This window comes from Ovis aries, chromosome 14 (genome assembly GCF_016772045.2).
Source record: "Ovis aries strain OAR_USU_Benz2616 breed Rambouillet chromosome 14, ARS-UI_Ramb_v3.0, whole genome shotgun sequence".
Lineage (NCBI taxonomy): Eukaryota > Metazoa > Chordata > Mammalia > Artiodactyla > Bovidae > Ovis > Ovis aries.
The window spans coordinates 57,001,992-57,024,234 of NC_056067.1; the positions used below are offsets into that span (position 1 = coordinate 57,001,992).

At 43.8% G+C, this 22,243-nt stretch overlaps 2 protein-coding genes and 1 pseudogene across 2 annotated transcripts; 1 reads left to right on the forward strand and 2 right to left on the reverse strand.

Annotated features, from left to right (window-relative positions):
- Window positions 1–4,477: 4,477 nt before the first annotated feature.
- Window positions 4,478–5,959, forward strand: LOC114118027 (guanine nucleotide-binding protein G(I)/G(S)/G(T) subunit beta-1-like; annotated as a pseudogene).
- Window positions 5,960–6,637: 678 nt separating this feature from the next.
- On the reverse strand, window positions 6,638–10,291 carry LOC114118028 (zinc finger protein 501-like). The gene has a single exon (XM_042231031.2). It carries the CDS (start codon window positions 10,004–10,006, stop codon window positions 8,408–8,410), a length of 1,599 nt encoding a protein of 532 aa, XP_042086965.2. The 5' UTR covers window positions 10,007–10,291; the 3' UTR covers window positions 6,638–8,407.
- Window positions 10,292–13,220: 2,929 nt separating this feature from the next.
- Window positions 13,221–20,501, reverse strand: LOC114117920 (KRAB domain-containing protein 5-like). Its single transcript, XM_042231399.2, has 3 exons — window positions 20,267–20,501; window positions 14,381–14,507; window positions 13,221–13,366 (listed from the first exon to the last, which is right to left on the reverse strand). The coding sequence occupies exons 1-3, from the start codon at window positions 20,372–20,374 to the stop codon at window positions 13,221–13,223; spliced, it is 381 nt and encodes a 126-aa protein (XP_042087333.2). The 5' UTR covers window positions 20,375–20,501.
- Between the last annotated feature and the right edge of the window lie 1,742 nt (window positions 20,502–22,243).

Genomic DNA, 22,243 nt, shown 5'->3' on the forward strand with positions numbered 1-22,243 from the left:
AAGAATCTGGGCTCATGAGAACCTTTACTGAGAGCATCTGACTGTCTGAAGGCCTGTTCTGTGAGCTTCCCCAGCACGGATGCCCCGTTCCCGATCTCCCCGCTCAGTGCCTTCCAGGGCTGCTGAAGGGCAGCCGCTGCAGCGGGTCCTGATTGAGTCCTAGCAGAGGCAGACGGCAAGTGCCGCTTCTCAGCTGGCACGGCCCCTTCGTGGCAATCTGACCATGGTTTTGGGGGCGCTTCATGTCCATTTTCTCCCATGGTGCTAGGAATGCTCATGCCTAGATCTGGCAAAGATTCTGCTGACAGGCCACTCAGTGCACTGTTACGGGACTAACCCCAAAAAACAGGAGCCAAGAGACGCTGGATCACCTGTCTCACCAGCCTCTATGGTCCGTGAAAACGTTCCCTCTTGTTGCTTCTTCCCATAGCTAGAGTTTCACCGTTACCCTCACGGATCGCATATCATCATTTTATCAGAGGCTCAGTCACACATTTGGCAACGCAAGAAACAATTGTGCAAAGCAGGCAGAAGAGGAAATAATGCAGCTAGCAGTATCAGCAGGACCACAAGCAGGAATCTGAGGACCTGCTTTAAGCAGTCAGTATGTCCCAGGTGCTCTGACTTAGTTTGTTAAATAACTGTAGCCTGGGGTTAGTCTCCTGGTTGCAGACCATGGAGATCCTGACCCTTATCCAAAGGCTGATTACTGAGATAAGTTTTAGAAATACACTTAGGGAGTCCCTTACTAATTCAGTTCACTCTCATCAGCATTATAACCTAAACGCAAGGAACTATGTCATAAGACTTTCTTAGTAAACATAGACCTCAATTAACAAAACCAGAATTTAACATTTAGTGAAACGTATTTTTTTTTTCCTAAAGTTGCCTCTATTTTCACTAAACTTGGCCAAGACTAATTTGTTTTAAGAAATAAGTTTGGTGTGCTGACCACATAGACTTCTTCTACACTGACTCTGCTGTAATTCCTCAGGAGTCTTAGACTAAATCCCCAAAAGGCCTCTCAAGGCCAAGATTTATTAATTGGTTCTACTTTCCCCCATTTATAAATGACTGACTGTAGAATAGAATAATCATTACTTTCTTACAACAGTATTTCCAGTCTTTATATCTTCTCTCACTGAGAACACATATCCCACTTGCCATACACACTGAAACATTTTCCTTGTCACTTTAGTAGATCTTGAGTCCATGATTTTTAATCTTTAAAAAATTAACCCCTAAAAAAAAAAAATTAAGTCCTAGTGAAAATCAAGAAGAAAGCAATTGTGAACTATTTGTTGCATTCGCAGTCTGATTAGCAAACTCAGGAACATATTTTAGAACCTCTAAAAACATGTATTTTTCCAAAGTACAGTTTTTCTCCATATAATACAAGGCACGTGTCTAATAGATACATGTCTATGTATAACTGAATGAAGTTCCTGAAAACCAAAAAAACAAACAAACAAACAAACAAACAAACCCCACATCGGAAATCACGTCTACTCTAATAAAAATTTAAGTTACCAAAATAATAAAGAGTGGGGCATGAAGAAATGTTGCCACCTTGTGGCCACTTTGGGTAGCAACAATTTAAAACCTGTGAAAATGGGAACGTAATATCCCCAGACCTTCAGGGATGCAAGGGGAAAAAAAACCTGTCGTCAACGAACGACCTTAGGTGGATCCTGGAAAAAGAATTCAAAACCTGGCAATTGGTCAAGAAGCCAACCTTGGGAGGTAAGTTTTACTCACACTCTTTCAAAATAATCACACGAAAAGATTTCGGTATCACTGAAACTTCCTGCTGCTGCTGCTAAGTTGCTTCAGTCGTGTCCGACTCTGTGCGACTCCATAGACTGCAGCCCACCAGGCTCCCCCGCCCCTGGGATTCTCCAGGCAAGAATACTGGAGTGGGTTGCCATTGCCTTCTCCACACTAAAACTTACAGAAATTCAAATCAAAACTACAATGAAGGTATCACCTCACTCCGATCAGAATGGCCCTTGGTAAAAAGTCTGCAAACAAGAAATGCTGGAGAGGATGTGGGAAAACGGGAACCCTCCTACACTGATGCTGGCAGGGTAAGCTGTTAACCGTCAGCATGGAGGAACAGGCTGGAGGTTCCGCAAACTAGTGAAAAGACGATGAAATTACTACACTGCTTAACCCCCTGCAGAAAAACATACATCAAAGCAGAGATCTAAATGGAGGGGTGGATACTATAAAGCTCTTGAGGAACATATACAGAACATGGCTTGATATAAATCGCAGCCAGTTCTTTTTGGATTCATTCTTAGAATAATACAATAAAATCAACAAATGGGACTTCATTAACCTTAAGAGCATTTGAGCAGCAGGGTAAACTATAAACGAAAGAAAAAGACAACCTTCAGAATGGGTGGGGAAAAAAGTGTTTGCAAATGGAGATACAAGGAATTCATCTCCAAAACATGCAAATAGTCCAGGTAGCTCAATTAAAAAAAATAAAACAATGGAAAAGTGGGCCAAAGATCGAAATGGGCGTTTCTCCATAGAAGGCACCGAGGTGGACATAAAGTATGCAAAAAGATGCTCAGCGTCCCTAATCATTAGAGAAATGCAAATCAAAAGTTCAATGAGATGTCACTTCACACCAGTCAGCATGGCCATCTCAAAAATTCGACAACAATAAATGCTGAAGGGTGTGTGGAGAGAAGGGAGCCCTCCTACCCCAGATGGGAATGTAAATCAGTGCATCCACTCTGGAGAACAATACAGAGGGGCTTTCAGACACTCAGCAACAAAGTACCATGTGACCCAGCCATCCCATGCCTGGGCATGGATCCTGGGAAAACGAAATTTTCAAGATACTGCACGCCGACAATCATGGCAGCACTGGATACACTCGCCAAGATACGAAAGAAACCTGAGTGCAGAAGGACAGGTGACTGGTTAAAGCAGCCGGGGTCAGGTCAGCTCAGTTCAGTTCAGTCGCTCAGTTGTGTCCGACTCTATGCGACCCCATGAATCGCAGCATACCAGGCCTCCCTGTCCATCACCAACTCCCGGAGTTCACTCAGACTCGTGTCCATCAGGCCAGTGATGCCATCCAGCCATCTCATCCTCTGTCATCCCCTTTTCAGTGAGTCAACTCAGATACATATACATATACCCAGACATAAAAGGATGAAAGAAAGCCACTTCCAGTCACAGGGAAGAGCCAGAGACGATCACACTAGATGAACTAAGTGAGACGAAGTATCGCCTGTTATCACTTCTAGGCGGAATCCAAACATGGAAACAAATGAGCTTCTTTACAAAACAGTAACAGCTTCATACACTTAGTAAAGAATCGTGTTACCAAAAAGGAAAGGCCAGGTGCAGGGAGAAACATATGTTGAGAATAACATATACACACTATTAGTTATAAAATAATCCATAAGGACCCACTGTAGAGCACAGGGAACCCTACTTTGACTGTATATAACCTATATGAGAAAAAGAACCCCAAATGAGCATATATACATCTATGTATAAATGAATAACGTTGCTTTAGACATTAAAAAAAAAAACCCACAACAGTGCAAATCACCTATATACTCAAATTCAAAATAAACATAACAGGCAAGAAAGAAAGACAAAAGAGCTGCTGACTCTGTTCCCCTCGGGCCTTGGGGACCTGAGCTGGCATCACGTCCCTGGGGCCTGAGCAGGCTAGGTCCCCAGGCGGGGCTGTCCTGGGGCTGAGGGCGCTGGGGAGGATATGCCAGCCAATCAGCCCCCCAGCCCGGTCTCCAGATCCTGTGGGACCCTCCTGCAGCAGCACTAAACCTAGTGCCCCCAAAGGATGGTGGGGTCTCTGGGCTGGAAGAGCTTTGCAAAGTGCCCCGGGCCCCGTGTCGCCTGGTGGTGGGGTTCCCACCTCCAGCCTCCTTCCTTAGGGTCACTCCACTGAGAGGACAGGTCCCTCTGCAGAGTGGTGTTGCAATCATTGGGACTGCCTGGGGGATGAAGGGGAAGGGGGAAGAAGTAAGGAGACACAAGCCTTAGGGCTTCCCAGGTGGCGCTAGTGGTAAAGAACCCATCTGCCAATGCAGGAGACGGAGGAGAAGCGGGTTCAATCCCTGGGTCGGGAAGATCCCAGGGATCCATTCTTACTGACAACCCAGAAACCAGATTTGCCCTAAGGCTCTGGTTGCCCAGGTAACCAGAGCGGGCATGAAGACATGCTGCCACCTTGTGGTTATTCCCTGTAACAAGCACTTGAAAACCGGGGCTATTGGGCTCGGCTCTAAATGACACCAGCCGAGGGGCCGCCGCGCCCATCCCGATGGCTAGAGGCGTCTGAGGGGCGGATGGAGGCGGCGGCGGCGGCAGCGGGAGCGGGAGCGGGCGCGGGAGTGGAGCAGCCGCCGTGGGACTGACGGGACCGAGCTTCGCCGGCGCACCTGCCCGCAGCGCCCGCGGAGCGGCCGGAGCACGACCACCTCCCGGAGCGGCGGCTGAGGCGGCGGGGAGCGGGCGCGGCAGGCGGGACACGGCGTCGAGCCTTTTCTCTGTTGCAGACAGTTTTACGTGTTTGGGAGAACAGACCAGCAGCACTTCTGAATTAAGATCTCAGATTCTTTGAGGTGGCTTTGAAGAGCACTAAGATTAGAAGATGAGTGAACTTGACCAGTTACGGCAGGAGGCCGAACCGCTTAAAGACCAAATTAGAGATGCTCGGAAGGCGTGTGCAGACGCGACTCTCTCTCAGATCACAAACACTGACCCTGCGGGAAGAATCCAGACGCACACCAGGAGGACGCTGAGGGGACGCTTGGCCAAGATCTATGCCATGCACTGCGGCACCGACTCCAGGCTTCTGGTCAGTGCCTCGCAGGATGGTAAACTTATTATCTGGGACAGCTACACCACAAACAAGGTCCATGCCATCCCTCTGCGCTCCTCGCGGGTCATGACGTGCGCTTATGCCCCTTCTGGGAACTCCGTGGCCTGCGGAGGCCTGGATAACATCTGCTCCATTTACAATCTGAAAACTCGTGAAGGGAATGTCCTGTGAATCGTGAGCTGGCTGGACACAGGTTACCTGTCGTGCTGCCGTTTTCTGGATGACGATCAGATCGTTACCGGCTCTGGAGACACCACCTGTGCCCTGTGGGACATCGAGACTGGCCAGCAGATGACCACATTCACCGGACACACCGGGGACGTCATGAGCCTTTCACTCGCTCCGGACACCAGACTGTCTCTGGTGCTTGTGACGCTTCAGCCAAACTCTGGGACGTGCGAGAAGGGGTGTGCAGGCAAACCTTCACCGGCCACGAGCCCGATATCAACGCCATCTGTTTCTTCCCGAACCGCAACGCATTTGCCACTGGCTCAGACGACGCCACCTGCCGGCTGTTCGACCTCCGTGCGGACCAGGAGCTCAGGACCTACTCCCACGACAGCATCATCTGCGGGATCACCTCCGTCTCCTCCAAGAGTGGGCGCCTCCTTCTCGCAGGGTACGACGACTTCAACTGCAACGTCTGGGACGCCCTCAAAGCCGACGGGGCAGGGGTCTTGGCCGGGCAAGACAACCGCGTGAGCTGCCTGGGGGTAACTGATGACGGGATGGCCGTGGCGACGGGGTCCTGGGACAGCTTCCTCAAAATCTGGAACTAACCCTGACAGCAGGTGGACGCCACAGTGACTGGAAGACCGTTCCAGCCTTGGACCATTGCAGATAGCATTTCCCATCTACCCCTACTAACGCGGACGCCCTGCACCCCTCAGAACTTCAAAAGCGCAAGACCTTCCCCTCACTTATTGCTGAAACCAACAGCACAGTTCCCACTGAGAGAAGAATCTCTGTGCTATAACTAAAACGAATCGTGCATTCCTTCTGGGACCATTGTCTTTGTTTTCCTTTTTTGTTTGTTTTGAATGAATTTAAAAGGAAATACTATAATAAAAATGTTAACAAGAAGGTAAAAAAAAATAAAAATAAAAAAAAATGACACCAGCCCTAAAGAAATCTTCCAGGGTAAATCCCATGAAGAGAATTCAAAACAGGGCTGACTTTCAAGAAGCCACTTTCCAGAGGTTAACTGTACTCCCCCGTAGAAGGTAAAAAGCCCATGGAAAGATACTCATCATCAGTAAGTAGTAAAGAAATGCAAATTAAAACTACCATGAGCCATCTTCTCACACGGCTCAGAACGGCCATCTTCGAAAGATCTTCGAAGCTTAAGTGCTGCCGAGGGCGAGGGGAACAGGGAACCCTCCTACACCATGGGCAGGGTTGTAAATGGGTGGGTGCAGCCACGAAGGAAAATATCTGGAGGCTCCTTGAAACACAAAATAGAGAGTTATCCCGTTTTCCAGCAATACCACTCCTTGCTTTGATCTGGAAAAAATCCTAATTCCAAAGAATATGTACATTTCTATTTTCAGGGCAGCACTATTCACAATAGCCAGGTCAGAGCATTAACCAAAAATCGACAAAAAAATTCAATCCAAGAGGAGCAGGAATCTAGAGCTCTGAGGGTGTCACTGAAGGAGGGCCTGTGCAGTAGACCCTGGGGTTCAGCAAGACTGCTGGTCTCAAGGTGGGTGGTCATCTAGTGTAGGTGTTCACAGGACTGGCTGGTGTGAGTTCAAGGACCTGCAGGCTGCCTGCTCCCCAGACAGACGCTGAGGCAGCAACAGCATGGAGTAGTTCAGGTAAACTCTCAACAGTACTCTCTATGATCCTTCCTAGAACCATCACAATGTCCCAGCAGTTACAGAGAAGTTGGGGGTGGGGGGAGTACAATGGAGAAATGATGGGAAATATCCAATTATTCAATTATTTGAGGCTTTAAGGCAGGATGGAAACTAATTGTTACAGATATCATCCCTCTGTGCTAACAAAGAGTTTATTGTTAGGTATTTTCCCTTCAACCTTAAATCGGTAGGTTGACAATTCATTACACACCAACTTCATCACAAGAAACCGTCCAGTTTTATTAACATGTTATATCACACAGTCAGAATAAAACCTTTTCCAACCCACTATTTAACAGAATAAAATACAGATTACAAGCATAAACTATGATATTCATTCCTCTGATACAATGATCTGAGCACTGTGATTCCTATGGTTACAAAATGGAGGTGAATTGTTTATGAAATAAAACATACACTAATTACATGACTTTTCTGTGACTGATTTCCATACATTTCTAGGGGATCAGAGATGTCTTTATTTGAAACATGTCAACTAATATTCATGACTTCTGTTGATATTATAAAGATACATCAAGATTTCAGTGAACTGTCATTGTATTTTACTTAAAAAGCAAGTGACATAACTATTGAAAATGTACATCTTACTATAATATGTGGAATTACTCCCTGAACACTTACCTCATGGTGACCTATAGGGATGTTTGACATGAATGACTAACACCTCCATTTAGATATACATGTTACATTCCTGGGTCCTTAATCTTCTAATGCAGAATAAATACAAATGATTTCTCCCTAGGATTGAAGGCCTTGTCTCACCTTTGAGATATTAACCACCAAAAACATAACTTAGCCTACACACTAGAAATGAAGAATAGCAGCATGGAGTAATTTGAGAGTTGAATCACATTGATTTTGGTTTTCAAACAACCACAAATCATGTCAATAGAAACAAAGATATATTGCTACTATTTGTACATTTCTAAATACCAACTTTCATCTTGTGATCCATACTAACATATCAATTTTCGATTTGTTTTAACTATGGATTACTATCTACAATACTTCTCCTGAAGAGGAACTTCAAAAAACAGAATTGATGAAATGGTTTCTATGTGCGGGCTTCCCTGATAGCTCAGTTGGTAAAAATCCACCTCCCACTCCACTATTCTGGCCTGGAAAATTCCATGGACACAGTCCATGGAGTTGCAAAGAGTTGGAAGCAACTGAGCGACTTTCACTTTTTCTAGTGTGCAATTTCTGATATTTATTTAGATTTAATTTTTATTAAATACTTTTCTACATTTTCTTTATGTCATTCCTTATCTTCCTTAAATAAATGGTCTTGTATTTTCTGAAGTGTATGTTTAGGACAAACTTCTTCCATCACTTATTAGTAGGGTTTCTCTCCAGTACGTGCTCTCTGTCTAATAAGGTGAGAGCTCAGATTAAAGCCTTTGCCACTTCTCCAGTAGGAATTCTCTGATGTTGAGTAAGACATGAGTGCTTGATGAAGGTTTTTCCACATTCTTTACATTTCTAAGGTTTCTCTACAGTATGAATTCTCTGATGGTGAGTAAGACATGAGTGCTTGATGAAGGTTTTTCCACATTCTTTACATTTCTAAGGTTTCTCTACAGTATGAATTCTCTGATGGTGAGTAAGACATGAGTGCTTTGAAGGCTTTTCCACATTCTTTACATTTCTAAGGTTTCTCTCCAGTATGAATTCTCTGATGGTAAGTTAGACCTGAGTGCCTGCTAAAGTCTTTGCCACAATCCTTACATTTATAAGGCCTCTCCCCAGTATGAATTTTCTGGTGTTGAGTAAGATTTGAGTACTGATTGAAGGCTTTTCCGCATTCTATACATTTATAAGGCTTCTCTCCAGTATGAATTCGGTGGTGTTGAGTAAGAGATGAGTGGTAACTGAAGGCTTTTCCACATTCTTTACATTTGTAAGGCTTCTCTCCAGTATGAATTCTCTGGTGTTGAGTAAGAGATGAGTCGTAACTGAAGGTTTTTCCGCACTCTTTACATTTATAAGATTTCTCTCCAGTATGGATTACTTGATGTTTAGTAAGACATGAGTGGTGTCTAAACGCTTTGCCACAGTCCTCACATTTATAAGGCCTCTCTCCAGTATGAATTCTCTGATGGCAAGTAAGATGTGAGTGCATCCTAAAGTCTTTGCCACAAAACTTACATTTATAAGGCCTCTCCCCAGTATGAATATTCTGGTGTTCAATAAGAGTTGAGTAGTGACGGAAGGCTTTTCTGCATTCTTTACATTTATAAGGCTTCTCTCCAGTATGAATTCGCTGGTGTTGAGTAAGAGTTGAGTTCTGACTAAAGGCTTTCCCACATTCTTTGCATTTATAAGGCTTCTCTCCAGTATGAATTCGCTGGTGTTGAGTAAGTTTTGAGTAGTGACTAAAGGCTTTTCCGCATTCTATACATTTATAAGGCTTCTCTCCAGTATGAAATCGCTGGTGTTGAGTAAGAGTTGAGCAGCGACTGAAGGCTTTTCCGCATTCTTTACATTTATAAGGTTTCTCTCCAGTATGAATTCTCTGGTGATCAGTAAGAAATGACTTCTGATTAAAGGCTTTGCCACACTCTGTACATTCATAAGGCCTCTCCCCAGTGTGAATGCGCTGATGTCTACTAAGGTTTGAGTAACACATAAATGCTTTTTCACATTCTTTACATTCATAAGGTTTCTTGCCAGTGTGGATTTGCTGATCTTGACTAAGCTCTGAATTCTGATTAGAGGTGTTGCCACACACTGTATATTTGGAAGGTTTCCATCCTGAATGCATTTTCCTGTGTCTACTTAGACTGGATGAGTTAGTAAAGGCTTTCTCACATTTCGTACACTTGTAACTTTTCTGCGGATTCTGAATACTCTGCTGTTGAGTGAGATTTGAAGACTGATTAGAGACATCACCATATTCACAATTGTAAGTCTTCTCTCCAGTATGTGTACTCTCATTTAGTGGAGGACTTGATGTTTGGTAAAAAATATTCCTCCATGTACTATTGTTAGAATCTTTGTCTGAAGATTGAGGTCCCTGATGTTTCATAGGGTAAGAGTCTTGTTCAGTTGTACACCCAGTTTCATTGCATGAATGGCTTCTCACTCCATCATAAATATTCTTGTAATTATTAGGGGTAGAGCTCTTACTTAAGGCCTGTTTCGTGTTATTACACGTGAGAAGTTGTTCCATATTAACCATATCATGATGTGTATTCAACAATGGTGGTGGGATTAACTCTCTTCCATTAATATCAACATTACACATTTTGGAATGGAGAGAAACTGTCTGTTGGTGGAAGAATAATGACCCCTTGTTCACAGATCCCTCAAACTGGCTATATTGTGAGTTTTCCCCATCGTTTTTCAATTTCTGGTTTTCAGACGTGCTTGAATGTATGTGTAATTGAAGCCTGTGTTCAGAGTGGTTTGCATGAGTATTTGCAGTAGAGACTGGATGACTTTCCAGATTTTCCACATTTCCCTTCAGAGAATGTGTATGTTTCAAAAACTGCTTTAAGCCTTTGGTTGAACAGATACACTTCTCTGCAGCTGTTGATAACTGAAATGGGTGTTTTCCACAGTTTGACTCATATTGCTCATTTCTTATGGCAGTAATTTCCCCATTGTGTGAAACTGTCTTGGTTTCTTTCTGTCCATATAAACATCTTCTCGGTCTTTCACATACCCCCATATATTCCCGGACTTTCATTAAGTGTTCGTTTCCAAGGTAAGCTCTTTCATATATTCCTAGGTTTGCTTTTTGGATTAAGTTTTCTAATCTTGGATTCTTTGACATCAAACCACGGGTGTTGTGAGAGGACACAGCTGAAAGATATCAAATGAAAGTTTTCTTATCTACTATTCCTATCTATTGGGGCTGATGTGAGCTCAGCTGGGACAGAAGGGGAGCCTCATTCTCTGTGGGAAGAGAACACGGCAACAGTCTGTGGAAGCAGGACAGAGTGAGACCTGTACACAGGGTACTGATGCCAGCCCTGCCCACCCAGCCTGAAAGGGTATCTGTTGCTGCAGACAAAGGCTGGGTGCTGAAATGTGGGGTCTGGAGAGCATAGCCAGGCAGAGGACTGCTGTGGGCTGTGTGGAGACATCCTGAGGGGCCGGGGGTGAGGGAGGAGCTCTATAACTAGAATGCTTATGGAGGAAGCCTGACCACCAGAGAGCAGAGCGCCTTTGTTGACTGATGCCCAAAGGGAAGACCCACCATTGCAGCCCCTCTCCCCCTGTGCTGGCCCCTCCTCTCCCAGCACTAGGAAGGGCCACCACCCAGGTGGGCTCTATTGAGCTCCAGCCACAGCCTCCCCCCATGCACCTCCTCCACAATCAGAAGACTCCTGTGCTTTGGGGCAGCTTCTGGAGCAGACACCTGTGGGTGGCCCACACACAGAGAAGGAGCTGAAAGCTCAGCTGATCCCCAGGGTTAAGGAAGGAAAACTGAAGTCTCTCCTCACAGTTACACAAACCATGCTTTTATACCTGCAACTGGCTTTGTCAACTCAGCCCCTACAGAGCATCTGAATGGATAACCAGGGCTCCCACAGACATGGGAGGTGTAGCTTTAGCAGCTGTAGACTTTGTGGGGATGTATACTAGGGGGAATGGCCAGGCTAGAGTCTGAGCTGCCCCCAGAGCACCACAGCATGTCCAGCTCCATGAATGCAATTCTGGGACCTGAGTTCACTGGATCTCTGCTGGTGTTCCAGTGAAAACAACATCTGAGGAGGCACATCTCTCTGCCTTCACAAACAGTTTATGTAAATCCCTAAAAGTGAAAGCTGCTGGCACCAGAGCAAAGTGCCAGCATGCCCATGGTTGAAGGAGGGCCAATGCAGTGCCAACATGCGGTCACATGAGACTCACACAGTGCATGAGCACACCCCAAGGTGAACAATCCCAGAGGAGCAATCCTTAGTGGCTTCTCTCCCAGTAGGTGTTCTCCAATCCTACCTGCCTTGACTACAGATCAGAATCAGAGGGAAGAAACACATCTGGGGCTCTTCTCCAAAAACCAAGAAGCAGACCCCACCCCGAGAGACCAGTGAAAACCACAGAGCCAAGGGGAAGCTCCCCTCAATATTTTGGGGAGGCACGGGTCACAATAACAGCAATCAAAGCCCAGATCAAGGGGATAAGGGTACAAGCCTGTGGACCAACCTCACCCCCTAGGGGGAAGACAACAGAGCAAGAGGAGCTAGGATCCTGCAGCCTGCAGAACAGACCACAAACCCAGAAAATTTGACAAAATGGGACGACAAAGAAGTATGGTGTAGAGGAAGGAGCAAGACAAAAAGCTACAAGAACCACTAAATGAAGAAGAGACAGGCAGTCTAATGATTACTCTTCCACTTCAGTCATCTTAAATGCTGATGCCACTAGATGCCTCTAATTCTTTTATCCACTTTTTATTTTAGCACGTTCTATATGATGTTTCAATATAAAAATCATAAATGATACTGACATAGGTCTAATCAGAGAGCGAGGACACGTAGGACAAAGTCTGTGGAAGTTGATAACAAGATTCATTAATAAAGAAGCAATTCTTGAGAAATTCAGAAATGAGACTTTCAAAGTACGGTGTGAACACTATCAATGCTCTGTGGAGATGGAATTGGGAAGGAAATCTTAAAAAGCGTAGATATCTATATGTAAAATGAATTCTTTTTGCAGTACAACATTGTAAATTAGTTATACTCCAATAAGAACGTTTTAAAAAGATTCTATTATCTAAACATTATAATAGTTTGAAACCATTAAAAATATGGTAGAAAACGTTTTAAGCTCTTATGCCAATTTATTTGAAAAATTTTTGAGTTAATTGAATATATTTAAGTCTTTTCAGTTCAGTTCAGTTCAGTTAAGCCATTTAGCATTGAGGAATTGGGGCAGATACATTTAACATTTCATATGAGTTCATATGAAGAAAACAGAAACCTTGATTTAATCCTGAGATTGGCATTCTTTCTCTTTAGGGAGGTTTTGGTTTATACAGTGAAGAAATTACTTGAATTTAAAATTTATAAGATCATATTTGTAGCTTCCAGTGTTTTAGAAATTATGTCAGAAACAAACAAACAAACAAACAAACTCTGTCCCCAGTATTCCTAGAACTTTGGCAGTATGTCCTCAATTCCGCTCACACACTGTCATCTAGAGGTAGAAGCTTTAATAGGAGCGTCTTAGAGTTTTTCAGAAATGTTCAGTTTTCCGAGGGGCCCCCTGCCCCCCACGAAATGGAATAGTAATCAATTCATGCAGGTTGTCACAGGCCAAGAGAAGGGTTTCAGTTCTCACTGTGATTGAGCAAAGTAATCACTGGAGATGAATTCAGGAATGATTTAAAGGGACAGAATGGGGCAGGTGATATCCGCCTATGACAGCAACAGAAAGAAACCCAGACTTCTCTAAAACCATTTCCACTGAAGCAGATCTTCCCAAACCACATGACAAAGATGAATTCCTCACTAATCCCTGGACCTGTCGTGGTTGGTCGGCTCCATCCATTGACCCCTACCTGTGTATACGGCTGGTGTCTCCAGTCTCCTTACATCCCAGGGATTCTTCATTTGCTCCAGAAAGGTGACCAGGTCTGGCTTAGAGACCACAAGACCTGATATCAGGAAAAGGAATATTCGTTTTACAAGAGATTCATCAGTTTCCAATCTAATATGTATTCAAGTGAGAAGAAAAGGCACATGTGCTAAGTCGCGCCAGTCACGTCTGACTCTTTGCCACCCTATAGACTGTAGCCTGCCAGGGTCCTCTGTCCATGGGAGTGTCCAGGCAAAAGTACTGAGTGGGTTGCCATGTCCTCCTCCAGGAGTTCTTCCCAACCCAGGGATCAAACCTATTTCTTTTATGTCTCCTGAATTGGCAGGCAGGTTCTTTACCACTAGTGCCACCTGGGAAGCCCAGAGAAGGCATGGTAGAATGTTAATACAGCCTAGAACTAAAGTATTTGGGGACATAATTTCCTAAGCTGTATTAACATTCCCTGGTAGCTCAGCTGGTAAAGAAGCCACCTGCACTGTGGGAGACCTGTGTTTGATGCCTGGGTGAGGAAGATCCTCTGGAAAGGGAATGGCTACCCACTCCACTATTATGCCCTGGAGAATTCCATGGACTATTCCATAGGCTCGCAAAGAGTCAGACATGACTGTTACCTTGCTCTTTACATTATTACATTATTAACAGTCTAGAGAAGGTATGGTTGAATGTTAATATAGCCTACAAAATTATATCCCCAAATACTTTATCGAAGCACTTTTCTAACTAACAAATACATAAAGAAAAGATCTTGAGATTCTAGTCAAGCACTACTAAGGCCAAAGTCAGTAAGTGGGAGAAATCTGATTTATAAAGGAGAGTGGCACCCTTTTATACCACAGAACCTACAGAATTAGCACTAACCTAGAAGAAGGAGGCAGATTCCATCAAGGAAAAGTGAGAATCATAATGAATCATCATGAAGTCTTCTTTCTCAACTCATAAATATCCATTTTCCCATAGAAAGCAGGGATCTGAAACTATTATAAGGAGCAGAAGATTCTAGGAGACATTCTAGAAATGCAGGAACCAAAACCCAGTGGGTAGAGAAGGGATTCTGGAAGGCAGTTATCCTCACCCAAGGAGGCCAGGTTCCTGTAGTTCTCTAACATCACGTCCCTGTACAATTCTCGCTGACTGAGGTCCAGGCATTCCCACTCCTCTTCAGTGAAGTCTATGGCCACATCCTGGAATGTCAGCCGTCCCTGAAATGCAAAGTAAAGGTGCCATGTGGCCATGGGAAGACTTCCTAGTGTGACCCAAGAGGAAACCAGCAAGAGAAATGGTTTTGATTTAGGAGAATGTCTGGTGTTACACAAGAATATAATTTTTACACAGTAATATTTTCTACCACATTTTTAACCCCAAGAAGAGAGGATGAGATACGATCCATGAACCACTACAGAAATTATTCTGATTTGAAAGAGAAATCATATGATCAGATCAACATTGGCATAGTTATTTCTGAGTGTTGTACTCAGTTGACAGAGGATGAACTGTCTATCAAAAGAAACAGGAAATATTTTTACAAAGCACTTCCTGATCCAAATGTTCTGGAGTGGGCTCAGTGTGCCACATTTTTCACAAGCTTATTTGAACGAGTAACGTGGAAAATTCTGCTCCATGAGTGACAATGTGTGAACAGCAACGAGGTAGAATAGTAAGGAAAGAATTCACATTTAACTTTGAACTTTAAGTGCTTTACAGATTTTACAGGTCTGATAGGATAGTAATCTCGGCAGCAAGAATCATTTTAACAATCTGGTATAGACTACTTTCTGACAGTTTTCAGAGACTTGAATGTATAACAGGAATAATTTAAAATCAATAATGTTGCTGTATCATCTTTTGGCAAATGTTTTAACGAACATTCTTTAAATGACAACTTAAGGGACGGGGGAGCCTGGTGGGTTGCCGTCTATGGGGTCGCACAGAGTCGGACACGACTGGAGCGACTTAGCAGCAGCAGCAACTTTTACTTCAGTTTCTGACTCTAGACTTTAATCAAACACAGACAAATGCACAGAGCTAACTCTCATGAAAGTTTATAGAAATTTCTGTATTTGTAAATAATGCTAAAAACAAGAAAAGTGTTAGTCACTCAGTCCTGTCCTACTCTTACCAACCCCAGGGACTGTAGCTTGCCACGCTTCTCTGCCCATGGGATCTCAAGGCAGGAATACTGGAGTGGGTAGCTATTCCCTGCTTCACGGAATCTTCAAAAAACAAAAACAAAAAATCAATCAAATGATGTTAACATGTTCATGCATACAGACATACACTAAAATGGGACTGTGTACTTATTAAGAGACAAATTCTCATGTCAATAAAATCAGGATAATTTTTAACTGACTGAAAATGTACATAAATATTTGAGGATGACATTGTTAGGTAGGTAGAATAGGGAAAAGGAGTCCAAAATGGCGGTGGCTAAAAGTCAAGGAAGGTCAAGGAGGGTCCAAGGACCAGGAGTGGGATGCCACTGCCTTCTCCTGAAAAAACAGCACTCCGGGCTAAACCCAATTTGCATAGGGCAGGCCCAGGTAGAGGGAAAAACATATAAAAGCAGGAGCCAAAGTGCTTTCTCTCTCTCTTTCTCTCCTGCGTTCGTGCGCTCTTCCTCTCTTTCTCCCTCCCTCCCGCACTCCTCCAATCTCTTCTCTCAAGTCCTTAGGTTAGCATGCCCTCACGCTTCAAGGATGGATTCTCCTGCTATCTTCTAAATAAAATAGAGCTCTAACACTGATTTGCCTAAGCTAAAACACGGTTTGTCCAAGACCCAAGAGCTGTGATGCGCCAAGGGCTTTAATGTCTGTCACTCCAAATCTTTGTTGTGACGAGACAAAGTACCGAGGTACATACACTCATGTGACAATTTTAATTTTTTAAAATAGACTAGGCTGCAGACATACACAGTGATTAAAAAAATAGACAGCTTTGGTTCTGAATTTTTTAATTACCTCAAAAAACTACCATTTGCATGGAACTATATTTTAAAAATTAGCACAGCTGAACATAGATAAGCAGTAATATGATTCTTGTAAACATTTTGGAAAATACCGAAATGTGATGAGACTCTATCTATCTGTGATGTGAGAGTGGAGTGTACTGGAAATGATCAGACCTGGGCTTGAGTGATGAAAATCCCCACTCCCAAATCCCAGCATCTCTAGCAAACACACAGGAGTGTTGTCAACTACAAATCGGCACTTTCCGAAAGCATTGCCAGCGACTGAACAAGACCTTTTAGAACTAACACCCAAAAAAGATGTCCTCTTCATTATAGGGGACTGGAATGCAAAAGTAGGAAGTCAAGAAACACCTGCAGTAACAGGCAAATTTGGCCTTGCAATGCTGAATGAAGCAGGGCAAAGACTAATAGAGTTTTGCCAAGAAAATGCACTGGTCATAGCAAACACCCTCTTCCAGCAACACAAGAGAAGACTCTACACATGGACATCACCAGAAGGTCAACACCAAAATCAGATTGATTATATTCTTTGCAGCCAAAGATGGAGAAGCTCTATACAGTCAATAAAAATGAGACCAGGAGCTGACTGTGGCTCAGATCATGAACTCCTTATTACCAAATTCAGACTGAAATTGAAGAAAGCAGGGAAAATGACTAGACCATTCAGGTATGACCTAAATCAAATCCCTTATGATTTTACAGTGGAAGTGAGAAATAGACTTAAGGGCCTAGTTCTGATAGAGTGCCTGATGATCTATGGAATGAGGTTCATGATATTGTACAAGAGACAAGGATCAAGACCATCCCCATGGAAAAGGAATGCAAAAAATCGAAATGGCTGTCTCAGGAGCCTTACAAATAGCTGTGAAAGAAGGGAAGAGAAAAGCAAAGGAGAAAAGGAAAGATATAAGCATCTGAATGCAGAGTTCCAAAGAATAGCAAGAAGAGATTAAGAAAGCCTCCTTCAGAGATCATTGCAAAGAAATAGAGGAAAACAACAGAATGGGAAAGACGAGAGATCTCTTCAAGAAAATCAGAGATACCAAGGGAACATTTCATGCAAACATGGGCTTGATAAAGGACAGAAATGGTATGAACCTACAGAAGCAGAAAATATTAAGAAGAGGTGGCAAGAATCCACAGAAGAACTGTACAAAAAGATCTTCACGACCTGGATAATCAAGATTGTGTGATCACTCATCTAGAGCCAGACATCCTGGAATGTGAAGACAAGTGGGCCTTAGAAAGCATCACTATGAACAAAACTAGTGGAGGTGATGGAATTCCAGTTGAGCTGTTCCAAATGAAAGATGATGCTGTGAAAGTGCTGCACTCAATATGCCAGCAAATTTGGCCACAGGACTGGAAAAGGTCCGTTTTCATTCATATCCCAAAGAAAGGCAATGCCAAAGAATGGTCAAACTACCGCACAATTGCACTCATCTCACATGCTAGTAAAGTAATGCTCAAAATTCTCCAAGCCAGGCTTCAGCAATACGCGAACCGTGAACTTCCTGATGTTCAAGCTGGTTTTGGAAAAGGCAAAGGAACCAGAGATCAAATTGTCAACATCCGATGGATCATGGAAAAAGCTAGAGAGTTCCAGAAAAAACATCTATTTCTGCTTTATTGACTATGCCAAAGCCTTTGACTGTGTGGATCACAATAAACTGTGGAAAATTCTGAAAGAGATGGGAATACCAGACCACCTGACCTGCCTCTTAAGGAAATCGGTATGCACGTCAGGAAGCAACACTTAGAACTGGACTTGGAACATCAGACTGGTCCCAAATAGGAAAAGGAGTGCGTCAAGACTGTATATGTCACCCTGCTTATTTAACCTCTATGCAGAGAACATCATGAGAAACGCTGGACTGAAGAAACACAAGCTGGAGTCAAGATTGCCAGGAGAAATATCAATAACGTCAGATATGCAGATGACACCACCCTTATGGCAGAAAGTGAAGAGGAACTAAAAAGCCTCTTGATGAAAGTGAAAGAGGAGAGCGAAAATGTTGGCTTAAAGCTCAACATTCAGAAAACAAAGATCATGGCATCCAGTCCCATCACTTCATGAGAAATAGATGGGGAAACAGTGGAAATAGTCTCAGACTGTATTCTTTGGGGCTCTAAAATCACTGCAGATGGTGACTGCAGCCATGAAATTAAAAGACTCTTACTCCTTGGAAGAAACGTTATGACCAACCTAGATAGCATATTTAAAAGCAGAGACATTACTTTTCTGACTGAGGTTCGTCTAGTCAAGGCTATGGATTTTCCTGTGGTCGTGTATGGATGTGAGAGTTGGACTGTGAAGAAGGCTGAGTGCTGAAGAATTGATGCTTTTGAACTGCGGTGTTGGAGTAGACTCTTGAGAGTCCCTTAGACTTCAAGGAGATCCAACCAGTCCATTCTGAAGGAGATCAGCCCTGGGATTTCTTTGGAAGGAATGATGCTAAAGCTGAAACTCCAGTGCTCTGGCCACCTCATGTGAAGAGTTGACTTATTGGAAAAGACTCTGATGCTGGGAGGGATTGGGGGCAGGAGGAGAAGTGGACGACAGAGGATGAGATGGCTGGATGGCATCACTGACTCGATGGACGTGAGTCTAAGTGAACTCCGGGAGTTGTTGATGGATAGGGAGGCCTGGCAGGCTGTGATTCAAGCGGTTGCAAAAAGTCAGAGACAGCTGAGTGACTGAACTGAACTGAGCAACAACAAGGGCGTTTGCCATCTGCCTCTGGGAAGAATGAACCCTATGGTGCTGCAACTGACTTCAGTCCCCTAGTCGTAGTTTAGGGTGGATTGAGGCACTCTGCTCCAGGGAATCTGGTGGAACAGGGCTTTGGAGAGTCAGATATTTTCAGGAACTGCTTTCATGATCCCAATCCTTGCATCTCTTCATATCTAGAAAAGCACTAAACCACTAAATGACGATTAAGTTCCTCACGACTGGCCGGAAAACTTTTGTAAAGTAAGTGCTTGATTGCACTGAACTCCCCCTTCACTAAAGTCACATACTGACCTTCCCCCACTGGCTCTTTGGAGCAGTTTCTCAGAGTTCTCTGAGATGCTCTCTCCTGGGCTGCTGTCCTCATTTTGCCCCAAATAAAACTTAATGCACATCTCTCAAAGTGTGCATCTGTTTTAGCTGACAGTGTTTATTTCTCAAAGCAGAGTAACTAAGAAGATATGGCATTTCCTCATTAACTGTGATAGGCATATCCATCATTTTTCTTTCCAAGACCCTTGTTCAAGACAAAAAAAGAAGCACCTGAACCAGTGAACATCAGAGGTCACGGGGTAAGAGTACATGTAAAAATGCATATCACTGCCAGGCTTCTTGGCAATATTAGGAAAAGCATGATCTCAATCTACCATGAAAATGTCAGCTTTCTGCAAGTTCCACCTCCTGTATACGTCCCATGATCTGTAGCTTATACTCCACTTAATTAGTATATTTTCCTTATCGGTATAGAGGATTGTCTCTGCTACTTTAACTTCTGAAAAATTCTGGAATGCTGAGTTCATTCTATTAACAAGGGCACTTTCTTACTCCTGTTCCAGAGAGCTGAATTGCATCCACATGTAAATTCATCACGGCATTTCCCCGACTTCCCTAAGATCCTAACACCGAACCACATCCCAATGGGAATCTCAGATACCAGTGCCTCCCCGTATTGATGTCTCACAAAGGGAATGTATTCAACATTGAAAGTCACTATTTCATGTTGAGAATTCATCATGCTCTATAGAAAGCCAGGATACACACAATGGAGAAAAGGCTCTAGAATATGAGAGAGACGAAACCTGAAGAGCTGGTTTTCACTATTTAAAATTAAAAAAAAAAAAGGGGGGGGTGAATGCGAAGGTGATTACAAGCACTCCAGGCAGAAAACTTAGAAGCAGAGAACTAAAGGTTTGCAGATTCTCAGTCCTGGCATGTCAGGAGGAAAAGCAGACACAGCCCCACAGCCGGGACAGGACAATTACCTGAGAAGCTGCCATTTCCTCCTCTTCTTCCTCCTGCTCTGCGTCTTCTGTGGGGATATGACTTCTCAAACTCACATCTGCATGTTGAGAAAATACCTTCAAAGGCATCCATACAGCCGCTTAACCTGCAACCGCTGCAGTGAAAGAGAAGAAACCGTTTTCTTGTTTCTCTCACCCTTTTCGGAGCTCTTTGCTGACTTTCTCTGTTCCTGATCTGCAGTGGGTAATCAAGACTAACCTGATATGCTAATCACATCCTGCTGCTCCACTCTATTGGCAGATCTTCCCAGCTAGTTCCTCTCCTTCCTTTTTGCATTACAGAGAGCAGGCCTCAGAACAATTCACCAGAGACAATGGGCCCTACTTCTGGGCTACTTGACCCACCCTACAAGGGTTTTGAAAAAATGCAAGAGGAAGACCTGCATTCAGGAGCCCTGAGGGAAGCCTCACATTTGGCACATCTGAGACCTCAGGAAGGGAGGATTTAGGGCGGGAACTTCTAGAAGCAAAGGTCAACCTGATTCCCTGGTGAGGGGCTCTTTCTAGGATGGGTGTGGTGGTCCTCACCTGTGCCTGCGCCCTTGGGGGAGGGGAGGGGAGAGGTGAGTGGTGGGAATCACCTGGGGGTCTTGGGTTCCTGCCAGGCTTTACTTGCAGACTTCTTCCCAAAGATCTCCCGTGTCCTTAGTTGTTTTCACCCCTCTCTGAAGCCTGGGGACACAGGTTTTCACAAAATGATTTGCATTGTGACCACCTCTCTGCAGCTGTGGCACCTCCAACTTCAGAGACCAGGAGCCTGGAGGTGTTTCCAACACAGCTTTCTTTGGAAATAAACCAGAGGCAACAGGAGGCCTGGCGAGCTGCAGTCTATGGGGTCACAAAGAGTAGGACAGGACTGAGCAGCTAAACTGAACTGAACTGAGCAGCTAAACTGAACTGAACTGAGCAGGACACGCTAGGTTAACAAGTGTGTGTGGGCAGAGACAAATGCCTTTGGAAATGATGCCCTAAATGCTATCTGATGACCAACCAAGGAAATCATGATCGGTGTTGTCGTTTAAGTTACATTAACATGAATTAACACGTGAGAGCCTTGTTCTACTTGCTGTGTGTGTGTTTTTCTAGGTTTTATGAATCAACTGCTACAGTTTGTTGTCTGTGCCATTTAGAGAGCTATATTTTCTCACATCTTTAAAGTATAATGACTAAGGAAAAATTAAAGATAGAAGCATGTCCATCTTTCTAATATTATCTATTCTAAAAAATATTCAGTGTGCATGCACCAGTACCAACTTTGTAGAAGATTTCGTTTCACAGCAGAGTTGAGAACAAGGTACAACGTTTCCCATACCCATATGACTCTTGTTTGCACACGTGGACAATCTCCCTACTTACCTTTCCCCACCAGAGTGAGCATTTGTTACCACTGATGAAGCTACAAGGACAGTAAATAAACTCTTTAGTTTACCCTTATGTTTCTCTTTTCGGGATGTGCACTCCATACCTCTGGATAAATGTATAATAACATGTGTCCATCACAACAGTTTAACACAAATTATTTCACGGTCCTGAAAGTTTTCTAGATTTACGATATTCATAATCCTTCTTTTGAAACCCATGGCAACCACAGACCTTTTAAATCTCTTTTATATTTCCTACTAGATTCCCAGGTGACTGAGTGGGAAGAACTTTCTACCTGCCGATGCAGGACATCCAGGTGATGCAGGTTCCATCCTTGGGTCAGGAAGATCCCCTGGAGGAAGAAATGGAAACCCACTCTAGTATCCTTTCCTGGGAAATCTATGGACAGAGGAGCCTGGCGGGCTACAGCCCCTGGGCTCACAAAGACTCAGACACTACTGAGCACATATGAACATTTACCTACACCAAAGTGTCGTATTGTAAAATTGCTACTTTCTGTAGCATTTTTGAATGGGCTTCTTTCACTTCATAAAATGCATGCCACGATTGTCCGTG

What these genes read in the sequence shown, in the direction of transcription:
- LOC114118028 (XM_042231031.2), bottom strand. Translation starts at nt 10,006, where the DNA reads ATGTGTAATGTTGATATTAATGGAAGAGAGTTAATCCCACCACCATTG.
- LOC114117920 (XM_042231399.2), bottom strand. Translation starts at nt 20,374, where the DNA reads ATGCCTTTGAAGGTATTTTCTCAACATGCAGATGTGAGTTTGAGAAGT. An exon ending in AGGAAATGGCAGCTTCTCAG is followed by an intron (nt 14,508 to 20,266) that starts GTAATTGTCCTG and finishes TTTGCATTTCAG; the next exon opens with GGACGGCTGACATTCCAGGA. An exon ending in CAGGAACCTGGCCTCCTTGG is followed by an intron (nt 13,367 to 14,380) that starts GTGAGGATAACT and finishes TCCTGATATCAG; the next exon opens with GTCTTGTGGTCTCTAAGCCA.